Below are 14493 nucleotides of genomic sequence, written 5' to 3'. Positions count from 1 at the left end.
AAACGAAACCTGCGCTGTTTCCTCTCTGCAGTTAGAGGAAAAGGTGAATCTGTGCAGTTCACTCTTTTTTTTTTTTCAGAAAGATGTTTTTTATCCTAGAAAACAAGGGAGTGCTTTCCTGGTGTAACCGAGGTTTAAAATTTGGTGTGGAGGTTAGAAAAGTAGGTTTGTTCGGTGCACGCATGGTGGTATAGCTAACTTGCTTCAATGATCTGCGGTTAGCCTGCACTGCCAGCATCGTGTGCTGATCTACACACCCCTCCCCACTTCCTGTATGTGTGTGTCTGTTTACACACTCTAGTGGGTAGTGTGGCCTGACTGCCATAACTTTTTACTTTATTTCATGTTTTACTCTTGTTCTCCTCTCAAAAACACATTTCGAACATTTTAAGTGGAGTTAAACTGTGTATCCCATAGTATGTAAATTATTATTTTTTTGCAGTTACAGGTGTAAAGGCAATAACAAGTTAACAGATTAAGTAAAAATTAAAAATAACAATTATTAATATTAAAAATATGCAGTATTTTGCTAGTTAATGTATACGTTTTGTCTGGGGAGACTAGAATTTTAAAACCCAAATTAAAATGAATTTGTTGTAAAACAAAAAAATCATTCATTTTTGTTAACGTATTGTATCATTGAAAAGCATGGCTTGTTTTTGACATCTTTCCCTCAGCAGGGTGGAGTCTTTTGTGGTTTAGTATTCCGTTTACTGACAGAAAGAAACTGATTGCTGGTCTGGTATAAATAACAGCCCTATTAAACATGCGGTTAACACCTTTAGAGGAACCAGCAACCAGTATAAAGTTCTCACGAGTAAGTGAATGCCATTCTCGGCAAATGGTGCAAGAGAGGGGAAAAAAAGAAGTGTGCATAAGCATTTTTTAATCCGAAAGTCCTCACTGGTTTGTGAATACTTTTCTTGCACAAATTTCTATACTAAGCAAATTGCTTGTGCAATGATTCTTCTTTCCTATAAAACAATAACAATGGGTGAGCCATATTTAGTGCTCTTGTTGGGTGTGTGTAGAAAGAGATGGAAAGTTCAGTGTTGTTTTGAATTGAGGCCGAGTTACCGCATCATACAAGCTTGAACCTCTGTGGGTTTTTTGGTTGAGCTTCGGAAGGATATGTGCAAATTATGATTGTTTGATTATTAATTTAGTTTTATGATATAAATACATTATTGTTCTAAAGTTTGGGGTTGGTAAGAATTATTATTATTATTTTTTTTTAATTTATTCTGAAATATTATAACAATTTAAATAGTTTTTTAAAATGTCTTTTTTCTAATGTATTTTAAAATGTAATTTATTCATGTGTGTTGCAAAGCTAAATTCTCTACAGTTGTTACTATAGTTTTCACTATCACATGATCCTTCAGAAATCATTTAATATGCTGATTTGCTGTTCAATAATTTTTTTAAAAGCTAGTGTTTTTTTTTTTTTTATAAAAGAAGATAAATAGATAAGTAAAGAAAACTTTAAATAGAATAAAAAGTGCTAGATTTAGAGGGTCCAATAAAGATGAAACAGATGTTTTTAGCCGTTTTTTGAAGATGGCTAAGGACTCGGATTGAGTTCGGCAGATCATTCCACCAGGAGGGAACAGATAATGAAAATGTCTTTGAAAATGATTTTATTCCTCTTTGAGGTGGCACAATAATGCGTTGTTAACTTGCAGAATACAAGCTTCTAGAGGGCACATAACTCTGAAGTAATGAATTTAGGAAAAGGGGTGTAGAGTCAGTGGTGGTTTTGTAGGCAAACATTAGTGCCTTGAATTTCATGCAAGCAGCTACTGGAAGCCGGTGCAAATTGATGAACAGAGGTGTTCATCAGAGGTGCTTCCTTTCCTGCTCATTAAAGATTAATCTTGCAGTGCCATTTTGGATTAACTTTTTTTGGGTTTGATAGAAGTGGCTGGAAGACCTGCCAAGAGCGCATTGCAATAGTCCAGCCTGGACAGAACAAGAGCTTGAACAAGGAGTTGTGAAGCATGTTCTGAAAGAAAGGGTCTGATCTTCTTGATGTTGTATAAAGCAAATCTGCAGGACTGGGCAGTTCTGTGTTCTGAGAAATTCAGCTAATCATCAATCACAACTCCAAGGTTTCTAGCTGTTTTTGAAGAAGTTATGGTGGATAAGCCTAACTGGTTGATGAAATTGTGATGAAATGACGGGTTGGTTGAAACCACAAGCAGTTCTGTCTAAGCCAGGTTGAGTTGAATGTTATGGTCCGTTATCCTACAAGAAATGTCTGTTAGATAAGCTGAGATGTGAGCTATCGTCGGAACACCAGGATGGAATGAGAGGTAGAGCTGAGTGTCATGAGCATAGCAGTGATATGAAAAGCCATTTTTCTGAATGACAGAACCTAATGATGCCATCTAGACAGAAAAGAGAAGTGGTCCAAGAACTGACCCCTGAGGCACCCCAGTAGTTATATGTTGCGACTTGCCTTGAAGGACCTATCTAAGAGGTAAGACTCAAACCACTGAAGTGCGGTTCTTGAGATGCCATTTTTTAATAGGTTTGACAGGAGAAAATGGTGGTTCACAGTATCAAAAGCAGTATCAAAAGCAGATTCTTGCCAGTCTCAGGGCTTTAACAACTGAGAGCAAGGCAGTCTCTGTCAAATGTCCACTTCTGAAGCCAGATTGGTTGCTGTCCAGGAGGTTGTTCTGTGTGAGAAAGGCATAGATTTGTTAGAACACAGCTTGTTCAAGTGTTTTTGCAATGAAAGGTTGAAGGGAAACTGGTCTTTAGTTCTCTTAAAGAGTTGGGTTAAGAGCAGGTTTCTTAAGAAGTTAGGTTATATGAGCCTGTTTACATGTTTAGGGAAAAACACCAGTGTGAAGGGATTTGTTAATGTTGTGCATGAGTCCAGGTACAGCTGCAGGAGAAATGGCTGGAAGGAGATGAGATGGAATAGGATCAAGCGGACAAGTAGTACGATGATTGGAAAGGATGAGTTTAGAGACTTCTGCCCCAGAGAGTGGAGAGAAGGATGAAAACGAGTGTTTGCTGTAAGATGTTTTTGACAGTTTGTGGTGTGGCAGATTGTGCACTGAGGTTTGACATTTTATTAATGAAGAATGTAGCAAAGTCGTCAGTTGTTAGAGTTGATGGAGGTGGAGGAGGAAGACAACGGATGGAGAAAAATGATTTAAAGAGCATGTGAGAGTTAGGCGAACTGTTAATTTCGTTGTGATAGTATGTCTTTTTAGCAGTGGAGACATCAGCAGAGAATGAAGAGAGGAGTGGTCGATATATATTAAGGTCAGTAGGATTTTGTGATTTGCTCCATACTCTCTGCAGCTCTGAGTTTAGAACGATGCTCACAGAGAGCATCAGATATCCAAGGGGCAGAGGAGTTAATACAAGCTGGCATAGAAGATAAGGTGCAGACAGTGTCTAAACAAAACATAAGAGTGGAGCAGAAAGTATCAATAGCTCTGTTAACATCCAGCAAAAATAACTGTTCAGGAGACGGAAGCGAAGATGAAACAATAGCAGATAGCCAGGAGGGTGAGAGTTTAGAGTAGGTTACGCCAAAAAGTGACATGTGGAGGGGAACAAGTTCAAAAGAATAAGATTTATTTGAAATATTTTGTAACATTATAAATGTCTTTACTGCCACTTTTGATTAAATGCGTTCCAGATTAAAGTAAAAAAAATATAAGTGGTATATATTGTAATATTAATTAGGCTTTTTTAAATGTTACTATGTCTGAAAATCATCACACATTTATAGATTATATGATTATACTTTTGGTTTAGGTTATTTAAGTTCAAACCTCATAAATAAGTTTTTTTTTAGTGAAATACCGCTATATGTTTTCTATTATTATTATGTAAGTAAAGCAGTTAGAATTTATTACTTATTATAAAGTTATACAGGGCCAATGTATTGTCATTTAGCTTAACCATAATGAAACAAAAATGTTGGCTTAGACACTCAAAATGAATACTGCTGTTTTTCAACAGGTAAAAGTACTCCAGTAAACGTGCCTGGATCCGCCGATTCGACCAAGACGAGTGATCCTTTCCAGCCCTTCAGTGCCGACCCAGCTGATCCATTTCAGAGTAAAAAGGGGGTGGGAGACCCGTTTAGTGGCAAAGACCCATTTGCTCCATCTGCCTCAAGTAAAGCCTCTAAAGACTCTTCATTGGGTTTTGCAGACTTCAGCTCTGTAAGTTGAGCTAAGTGATACTCTTCTCTTGTCCGGTCCACTTGTTTCTTTCCAAAATCGAAATAAAAACCAACCAACAAACCAAAAAAAAAGTGCTTTCTAGCGATCATCAGTGAGGTTTCCTAGAGCAGACCGCACCATTGGCTTCTGTATCGCTCAGTCTGTCGCCTTGTGCCGGCTACTCATTTATTTTCCTTCATGTCTGCAGTCCATCTATCTGTGATTAACTCACCAACGCACAGTATTCTGGATAATAAGCCCTAATCAAGCAGCCAGACATCATCTCTATCTCTTTCAGTGACTCAAATACAGTTGTTTGTGGTGCACATGGCTATGATGTCATCTGTCGTTTTGCTCAGCATTTGCATGGGCTTGTGGGAAGAGGAGCGGTTGCACATGGTAATACCAAGCGCTCTCGGCTAAGCTAATGTGGCTTCTTGCTGTTCTTCTGGGACTTTTTTTGTTAGCTTTTATGCAAATGTCTTGTTTTTCAAAGAAACACTATTCAGGCTGCAATTGTAATTCAAAAGCAGACAAAGTAAGATCCTGGTTTGAATGTACTTCAAATCAAGACAAGTTACTGTGTAGTTTATGCTAATTTTAATTTGGTGGTAAAGATGTAGTATTTTGAAAAACCTGTGCATAACAAGGTTAGAGATCATAAAGCAAATTATCAGATGATAATTACTTGTAAATGTGTTCAGCGTTAAAATGTGCAAAATAATCAGTATTTTTGCTTATCTAATGCAAACACAAGTTTTCTCGCAACCCAGAAGTTCGTTATCGTAAAATGTTGGTGTTAATGCTTAAATGTATGTTATGTCAGTATTTTGCTTAATCGTTTGCAAAGTAGACAATCTGACTCCTAAAAGAAATAGTTTTCGTCAGCATCACAAAAAATTGTTCACTCAAACAAAACATCAGTGTTTAAAGTTTAATCAGTGTGCTCTATGTCAGTAATTTTCACTATGTGGACAAGAGTGTGGGCCTTCTGATTGGTCTGTGACAAGAAATGTCAATTTTTTAACACAAAAGTTTGTTAGCTTGAACAAGACTTCAGTCTTTTGTGTTATTGATTTTGTCTGATGTCAGTATTGTCCCTTTGTCTGGAAAATTAACCATCTGCTTGGCTCCTAAGAGAAACATAAGGGCCTTTTGCACCGCTTTAGTTCCAGAACGAAATGTACATTACTTAAGTACTGGGAAGATTTTGCTCGAACTATTTCCCAGTACCATTTAAAGGGTTGCATTCACACTGACAGTGTGTACTAGGACTTTACGTAAGTCGGTCGACAGCATCATGGCATTTGTGCGCGACTTTTAACAACGTTAACAAAGAAGAACAACGTTAATAACAGGAGGATGGAGGACGCTGTGATTGGAGCTGTGTTTTTGTTGTGTCTCGTGGGTTTCACAATAATGGACATGGAATTTCGACGTATACTTAAAGCGATTGAAGGAACGGAAAGGAGGATTAAGAATCTCCAACGACAACTGGCAGTGCTACATTTGCTACAAGTGCCTGCACTTCAGCATCCGTCCATCTATCGCTGTTCATCCTACTTGCAAAAAAAGTTGACACAATGTTTACAGTATGTTTACACTGTGTTTTAAATCAAGGCAGGTGAGGGTGTTTTCGAATGCTTCTGGCCAATCAGTGTCTACTTACATCACGGTTAGTACCAGTTGTGCTGGTTAAACCCTGATTTGGTTCTCGAAAAAGGCAGTCCGGTACTAAAAATGCCCAAAAGTGTGTATTTCCACAGTTAGTTCTGGTACTATGAAAAGGTTTCTGCGGTGCGAAAGACCCTATACATTTGCTTGCATCCCAAATTTTTTTTTTGCTTAAACATCCGTGTTTGTAGTATATATCATAATATCAGAATTTCCATCTCAAATCTAGCTAGGTTTTTTTTTTTTAAACAAACATCTGTGTTTGTTTAACCAAAATGTCTAATATGTATATTTTCACCTTATTGTCCATAAAGCTGGACCGTCTGATATTTTCCAAAATGAAATGTAAATTTTCTTGCATCTCGATTTTTTTTTTTTTACTTAAAAACATCAGTGTTTCTAGTATAATTAAAATTCGTAATATCAGTATTTTCATCTCAACTGTTGTTCATTTGAACAAATTTTTTAACCAATGTGTCTTTTGTCAGTAATTTAGCCACATTGTCTGCAAAGATGTACGTTGTATTTTGAAAGTTTGTTTGCTTAAACTTTTTTTTGTATAATCAAATTTGATAATATCAATATTCGCACCTTATAATTCTGCAGCATGAATCATTTGATTGCAATGACAAGAAACACAAGTTTCAGAAACATCCCAATGTTCGTTCACTCAAAAACGTCAGTTTTATAGAATAACCCTTGTTAAACGAACCTAAAAGTGCTTTTGTTCGTTCTTTCTTTCATCAACAATTCATCCTTGTTATGGACTCTTTCTAAACTAGCTCTGGTTCTTACCATTCTCTTATCAGCCATCAGGTCAAGAAGTTTGGGAAGCACTGTGTAGTAGGACTGGGCGATATGGGCAAAAAGTTAATATCTCTGTAATTTTTTGTCTGATTTGCGATATACGGTATATATCTCAGTATTTTCGTTTTTGTGTTTGGATTTTTAAAAATCAGTTTTTAATATATATATGTTTCACTTAGTGCCCAATGTCCAAAAAACAATATATATTAAAGGCTATGAAAGTGAATGTAACCATGTAAGCCTTTTATACTATGTGCAAAAAAGGGTTAAAATCACATTTCCTCCTAACTTTGTAACATTGAAACCTAAATGCACAAATTTGGCTTTTAAAGCGGAAGTTAAATTCACTAAACTAAAAATGAAAATAAATGAGAACAAAAGAGTTGTTAGGTTATTTTGATTACCCCGAAACTATAAACGATATTGTGTCTTACCAGTTTTTAAAGCCCTTAATATAAAGCTTGTTACATGTTTAGAACAAACTGGATTATGCACTTTCTCGGCGGCAGATCAGTCTGTGTCCTCGACTATATTTTCAAATGCGCTCGTGTCAAACAACTGTATATCGATATAAATGGTATTGCCTCATATCGTATCACTTATTTAAAAAATACAAACGTACAAACTCGATATACCGCCCAGCCCTACCATGTGGTCACTCTTCCACAAGGTAGAGAAACAAGTATAATCATCATCATGATCTTATCTCAAACAATGTTTTTTTTCCAGCTCACTTAAACTTTGATCCTCATGTTTGAAATCGTTCTGAAGGTTTAGTAAACTTGTTTACTAAAGGACTAGAACTGAAGTCAAAGTATTCAGAAAAATGGCTGCGAGGTCCTGTTTCGAAGTCGATTGGGGTGATCGTTTGACGCGGGAAGTGTCAGTATCACTACTCAGCTCTCAGGCTGTTGTTTTTCTCTGCATGGGATCACTCTGCGCTCTATATTGTAAATCTGCTTGATCCTAGAGCCACAATGTTTGACGTAGCATCTTCTTCATCTGTCCTGCCTCCAGTTTTAGTATTGCTATGCGTGACTTATGTGCAATAGACCTGCTAAACCATTTCTGATTTGTTATGTGACCAAAAAGTCAATGGAAGAATTATAATTGCATCGTTTAGAATGAAATATATTACAATGGTATTATAACTTTGTATCTTCAAAAAATAATGATTAAGATGGATTATTACAAAGATAACGGCTGCAAAAAATTAAACTTCTTAACAGATTCATCTGGAATATTATTTGTTTTCGATAATGTAAGTTTTACATTTTTTGTAATTTTTTTGTATTAAACTGTTTATTTAAAACATACTACAATTAAGTTGTAGTTGTAGTTGATGCACGTGATATTAAAGAAATGAAAAATAAAAACATTTAAGTTCAGATTTTTTTGAGGCATTCAGGGTGGTTCAGCAGTACTCTCATTCACCTGTAGTCATCTTAGTGTGCATGTTATGTCGCATATATTACACTTATATATCACTGTACACGATTAGAAGCTCTCAATTGAAAATGCTTTGTAATGTCTTTTCCTTCTGTCATATCTTGCTGCACGAGATCAATGCATGTTCATTTTCCTGTCTATGACATCATTCGCTATTACGACCGATTAAAAAGGTCCATCATGTGTCATCAGTGGTAGTGGTCTATTGTTGTCCAATCAGCATTTGTGTGCAAGTTCGGTGTGTGGTTGGGTGGTAGATTGGTGTAAATCTCTTTTTTTTTTTTTTTTTGTAATCCATTCCTCTCTTGCAGGAACTGAGCAAATTAAGGTAAGATCTGTCTGAAAATGTTGTGAATCTTTCTTTTCTTTTGCCATTTTACAATCACAAATGAAGGTCACTGAATAATTTGACAGAAAATGTTCATGGCACGTACAAGATCAATCTATACACTTTTAACCTTTGTGCTGTGCTGAAAATCCTTTAATTTGGTGCCCCCATTTAAAAATGGCCGGTGTTTTAAAAATGTCTTGTAAATTTTTGATTATGCTGTATAATCACCAAATCTTGGATTCAATGTTTTTGTCATCTTGTGTCTTTCAATTAGCACAAATTTTTTTAGAGCAGATTTATTGTAGGATTCATTTAAGTGAGATTGAGTGAAAACGCTTTCTAGACAAATTTGGCAGTGTTCACTCAAAAACGAAGGCGTAAAAGCTCATATACCCCTTAGGCATGCCTCATTTGGGAGTCACACTCATGTCTTTGCAAACAAAAGTGACTGCACACCTGGAATTAATTTTTTTTTTTTCTTCAGTAAAATCAGTCTAATATATTTTTGTTCAATAATATTTTTTATTTTATCTTTTGTATTTTGAGATAATTTTGTGGTACTAATTCATATTTATGCAATAATTATGATCAATTTTACCCATTAAAAATAGTACACACATTTTTTTTTTCATTTTTAAATTTTTTGCAATAATTTTTCAATTATTGCAGTGTTTCAGATTAAAACAAAGACTAGGGGCCCTATAATACACACAGCGCAATGCGACGCAAGGCACAGCGCAAGTGTGTTTGCTAGTTTCAGTCCAGCGCCGTTCGCATTTTCCCGTCTAGTGCCACGTCGTTTAATTAGCAAATGCATTTGTGCTCATTTTTGCGCCCATGGGCCTGCTGGTTTAAAAAAGAGGTGTAATAGAGCATTGCTATTTTAAGGAGCTGAAAATAGACTGCGCCATAGACCAACTCAAACCTGGTCTGAAGTCCGGCGCAATGTTTTTTCTTTGTTATTTAAAGAGCGTACACGCTGCTTATTGAGCACAGGGACGCACAGCAGCACACAAACATGCCAAATATTAAAAATTAAAGGATTGCAATGCATAAGTCATTATGGATAGTCATCGCATGTATCAGAATTAGGCTATCTATTTGCTCACACACGAGCAGCTTCCTTTCGTCCAGGAGAGACGCGTTCTGTCTTTGCGCTTTCCAAATTCCGCCGTGTAAATAGCAAATCCGTCATGGCACGAGTGCAACTGGCTCTTAAAGGGAATGGAAGATGAGACTCTGATTGGTTTATTTCACGTTACGCCCAAAAAACACCCATTACTCATTATGAGAATAGGGACAACCCGTTTGGACCATGCGCCCGGGCGCGCCAACCGTTTTTCCGTCGTTAAAATAGCAAAAGTGGATTTGGACACGCCCTGAGTGCACCTGTGCCATGCGCTTTACACTTTACATTTAGATCATTAGAATAGGGCCCTAGGCCTTTCAAATCCAATATTTGAAGGCAGAATAGCACCTCCTAGTAAAAGCAAAAAAAGAGAAAAACCTTTAATTTCACAGTGTAACAACTAGGTTCCTGTATATGACACTATAGAGAGGCTTGTGAATTCCCTAGATGCTTTTAATACATAATTGTTAACTTTTATTAGGTTGTGGATTTAAATGTGTATATAAAGGCATTGTCAAAGACTACTTTTTGCCAAGGTTTATATTTTTTGTTGTTTTAAATGTTGATTTGAAGTGTAGGTTTTTGCATTATTATTACTACGTTCAAACAAACACAGAAAGCATTTTGTTATACAAAACAAAAATTATATTAAAATGTAACAAAAATGATCTGGAATGCTTTATCAGAGCTTAATACTTCTAGGTCTGATCTGATTTTTACCTCTTATTTCAGTCTTCTGACTCATTTTGGCTATATGGTTATAGCCATTCTAATTAATTTGAGTATATATATGTATAATTACATTTTCCTCTGCATAGTGGGGATTTGTAGATTGTGTACACAATAAAATTTTCCCATTAATTTCCTATGGTCTGTAATTTTTTACGACCAAGTTTCGTACCATTCTGGTGAAGCTATGATTTGTAAAAATTCAAAATGTAAAATTCTCTGGTCAGATGTGACCGAAGACTGCACAAGGGATAAACATTGCCTATGATCAGTCACATCCAAAAAATAAATACAAAACCTGTGCTAATTGAAAGAAAACTTGGTAACGATTGCATCCAATATTTGGTAATAATTTCGCATGAGAAATTTCTATGCAATTTGTTGTAGGCCAGTAATTTTTGCAAAAAAAAAAATAAAAAAATCACCAAAAAGTAAAAAAAAGATTTTTTGTTATGTACTGTGTGAGCAGTTTGATAAATTTTAACTAGGAGTTTTGGGGAAAAGGGTCAAAATAACCAGAACACAACACAAGGGTTCATCTGATTTCATTTAATGTTCAATCTCTCGTTAGTTGATGTTGAGAAAATTTATTTTGGTATTGTTACCAGCACTGAACAGTTTAAAAAAAAAATCTAAAGTTTCAAATGGTCTTCATTATTTGGAAATACAGACACTCACTATATTGGTTATTTCAACATGCCGCTAGTGGCACAGAATTGACATACGTAATGTTTTTGATGCCTTTTTTTGTTAAAATGTGGCAAAGATTTATTAATTGTGTAGCTGTATGTACATGCAAATATGTGTATGTCTATCATTTTAGTACATTTAAATATGATTTTTAAAGCAAAGTGTTGTAGCGATCAGTTCAGTCCACAGCTTGACCACAGTGATTCACACCATTGTGCAATCCCCAATTTGGGACAAATGGCTCTTAACGTGGCGTGTTCCTGTTTTTCCGGCCCAGTTTGGGAATGAAGCCCAGCAGATGGAGTGGGCGAAGCGGGAAAGCGAGAGAGCAGAACGAGAGCGGCTGAAGAGACTCCGCCAGCAGGAGCAGGAAGACCTGGAGCTGGCCATCGCTCTCAGCAAGGCCGAGATGTCCAACGCCTGACCACCTTCTCCTCAGATCCACCCTTCTGTACACTGCGATGGACCAAGATAAAATACATGCAAGACTGTTAAGCCTCTGTCCTTTTGTGTTCATGTGCAGGAGGGCAGCCTATGGTTTGTAAATCAGCTAATTCACTTCACATGCACTGCATTAACCTCTCAGATGGACTATATTGTTTATTTAAAGTGTATTTGTATGTCTAAATGTGCAACAGATCAACAGAGCCATGGACATTTGAAGACCAATATCGGTCTCTGCAGATCATTATTTCCACTGGTTGGGAAAAAGGGGACTGAGAAACTGCTAAGAAAGTTGCGTTTAGATCCCAGCTAGGGTCAAACTAGAAACTTGAATTGCCGACACTACACTCCCTCCCTTGAGCCCTTGTCCAAGACACTTAATTACAGGTTTCTTCCTGAATTCAATTGCTGTAAGCGTACTGTAAGTCAATTTGGATAAAGAGCATCTACTAAATAATAACTTTTACTTGCTCCGGCTGTAGTCAGTATGGTACACACTGGAATTACAGCAGCGCCTGTAGACTAAACGTCTGTAGGGAGCTCTTGACGTGACGTAAAGATGAACGAATGGCAGTCTGGTTCTGGAAGTGTTGTTTTAAAGAGCTGTTTGATTCAGAAGTGAACTTTTTTTTGTTTTATTTCACAGTACTGTTCAGAGAAGAAGGTTAAGCAAAGCTTCTACAACTGCACTGATTTATTTGATTCTTGAGTTTTTCCCATGTTAAAAGGTTTAGCTGGTTGACCCCACTGCAGGACTCAACAGTAAGGATGGTTTTCCTGGCCCCATTTTATTTGCTAGAAATATTTTCCTTAAACATTTTCTCTCATATTGATAATTTATTGTTTTTTATTTTTATTTATTTAATTTTTTAAAACTATCTTTCATTCTGTCTATTGTTTGTTGTTATTTTGTCTATTGTTATCATGTATCTATCATTCGTTCATTCATTTGTTTGTTCTTTTGTTATAGCTATCGCTTGTTATTTTTGTTCATTGTCGTTTGTTTTTTTATTGTTTGTTCTATCTTTCATTCATTTGTTCATTCGTTCATTCTATCTGTCGATTGTTCTGTCAGCCGTTCACAGTGGATTGATGTACAAGATCAACAAATCTTGTACATCAGTCTTGCACAAATCTTGAGATTTTCAGTGACAGAGAAAATATTGGTTATCTTTTGAGCCAGCCTTATTGTTGAGTTCTGCACTGTGGTATAAAATTTGTTTGCTTAAACGAAAACAAGCGCCTACATGAGGGAATTAATAAATATGTAAATTGTTTACCATTTCAATTTTCGTCTTTAATTTGTTACTAATTTTGTATCTGTATAATCAGTTGGCCTGAAAGTGCAATCTTGCAGTTGTGCTATTTAGTAATTTCGCTTTTATTTGATTCCGTAAATGGGCTCGGATGGAATTTCATTCGCAATTTTAGTTATTTTCAAGGCAAATATCTGCAGAACAGATTTAATTTGTTAAATGTTAAACTGAGTCGGGACTACTAAACACCTGTTGGTCACTGGAAGCACAATCAGTTTAGCCTTAAAAAAAACTACGTGGCAACGTGAAGTTTGTGAATTCAGGCGCAGTAGATGCTTTTTAAAAACAGGCGATTGCTGTTAACATTTATTGTTTGCTTAGCCCTGATTTTTAGTCCGTATTCAATTTGAGTTGAACATTTTAGTGATGGTACTTCCTGGCACATTTCAAACCTGTTTTTGTATGATTTAATTATCGTACTACGTTAAGTACCTTCTGCAGTTTTTTTTTAACAGTAGATGGTTTTTCTGGTACTGTTAACAATTTTTGTCCATGATCTGTATTCACTCATCCGACCTCGGATCATTCGAATAGCTGTTGTGGTCAGTTATTACAGGTAAAATTTAACTCCAACGCTGTGGACACAAATGTTGTGTATGTTAAGACGAACAACTGTGGCACATCCAAGTACACTGCTAAATGTCAAATACGTCATCTTTGTCATTTTCTTTTTAGATTGTTCCTCTTTTTTTCTTTGCTTCCAATCAGCTTGTATCGTTTTGACCTCAAATAGCTGCTCGACACTTTTTGGTCTTGTTAGTGTCACACTAAACAGTGTTACTTATTTAAAATGTGTAAAATGTATTAGATGGAGCCTAGCTCACACTGAAACTCATGCTTTGGTTCTTGAATCACATGAATTTATGTGATTGCAGTGCTACACTAATCTTCATTCAGTTGAGCGTTTTAATAAAACTGATCGTCTTTAGGACTGGAATCAAAAGCTGTTGTGTCCCAGACACAGATAATGCCAATTCCTGGCCTATGAAGTGTTTTATGCGTTAACGTAGGTTGGGAATGGCTTATTTCATCTGCAGGGGGCTTTGGTCTTGGCATTTCTGCCAAAAAATAAACTGAACAAACTTTGCAAACGTTTTGGTAGCGATCCTGTTATGCTGTATTCATCTTCTATACCTCCACTGTGCAATAGTTTGTATATTTAATTTTTGTTGTAATACCCGTAAATTAATTTCATGTTTTCATATCCTGTTTTATTATCCATATTTTGTCTTTTTTATTAATGAAAGTGTTGTTTTTTTAGTTACTGTCATAATTTTGGGAATACGTCCCATAAAACTAAAGCTGAAAGCATTTCTTTTTGGGCTGCCTTTAACCCTCGCCTGTGTAGATAAGATAGATATTAACCCGATAGAGAAATGCATAAGAGTATACATAAACCATGTATATTATGTGTTATATTTGTGCTATGAAACTGAGTTACTGTACATGTGTAACTCTAAACATTTTAAGGATTTCAGACTGCATTGACTGATTTAGTGATTTAGTGATGCTTTGATTCCTTTGAAAATGTTCGTGCTCCGTATGTTGTCCCCTTGATTTCACAGAATAAACAAAAGATAACATTTCAGACACACATGTCACTCTTCTATTCGATTCACACGTTTGTCAAGAAAAGGAAATGTCTAAAACAGTAAGCCCAAAATGCATTTGGACACTTAAACTTAAATTGGAATTAGATCAAACCAAATGACTTATTTTTGGCAAAAA

The 14493-nt window shown here is 36.1% G+C and overlaps 1 protein-coding gene across 1 annotated transcript in view; it reads left to right on the top strand.

Annotated features, from left to right (window-relative positions):
- The window catches only part of eps15l1a (epidermal growth factor receptor pathway substrate 15-like 1a), a 41127-nt gene extending 29670 nt beyond the window's left edge, over positions 1-11457 (top strand). The window contains exons 24-25 of the mRNA XM_059569369.1: positions 3991-4196; positions 11283-11457. Coding sequence (XP_059425352.1) covers positions 3991-4196; positions 11283-11429 — 353 coding nt within the window. The 3' untranslated portion in view covers positions 11430-11457. The remainder of the gene's footprint in view (positions 1-3990; positions 4197-11282) is intronic.
- Positions 11458-14493: the final 3036 nt, after the last annotated feature.

Source organism: Carassius carassius, chromosome 16, assembly GCF_963082965.1.
Source record: "Carassius carassius chromosome 16, fCarCar2.1, whole genome shotgun sequence".
NCBI classification, from domain to species: domain Eukaryota; kingdom Metazoa; phylum Chordata; class Actinopteri; order Cypriniformes; family Cyprinidae; genus Carassius; species Carassius carassius.
The sequence above is the reverse complement of the archived record's forward strand: the minus strand, read 5'-3'. Positions and strand labels throughout refer to the sequence as shown.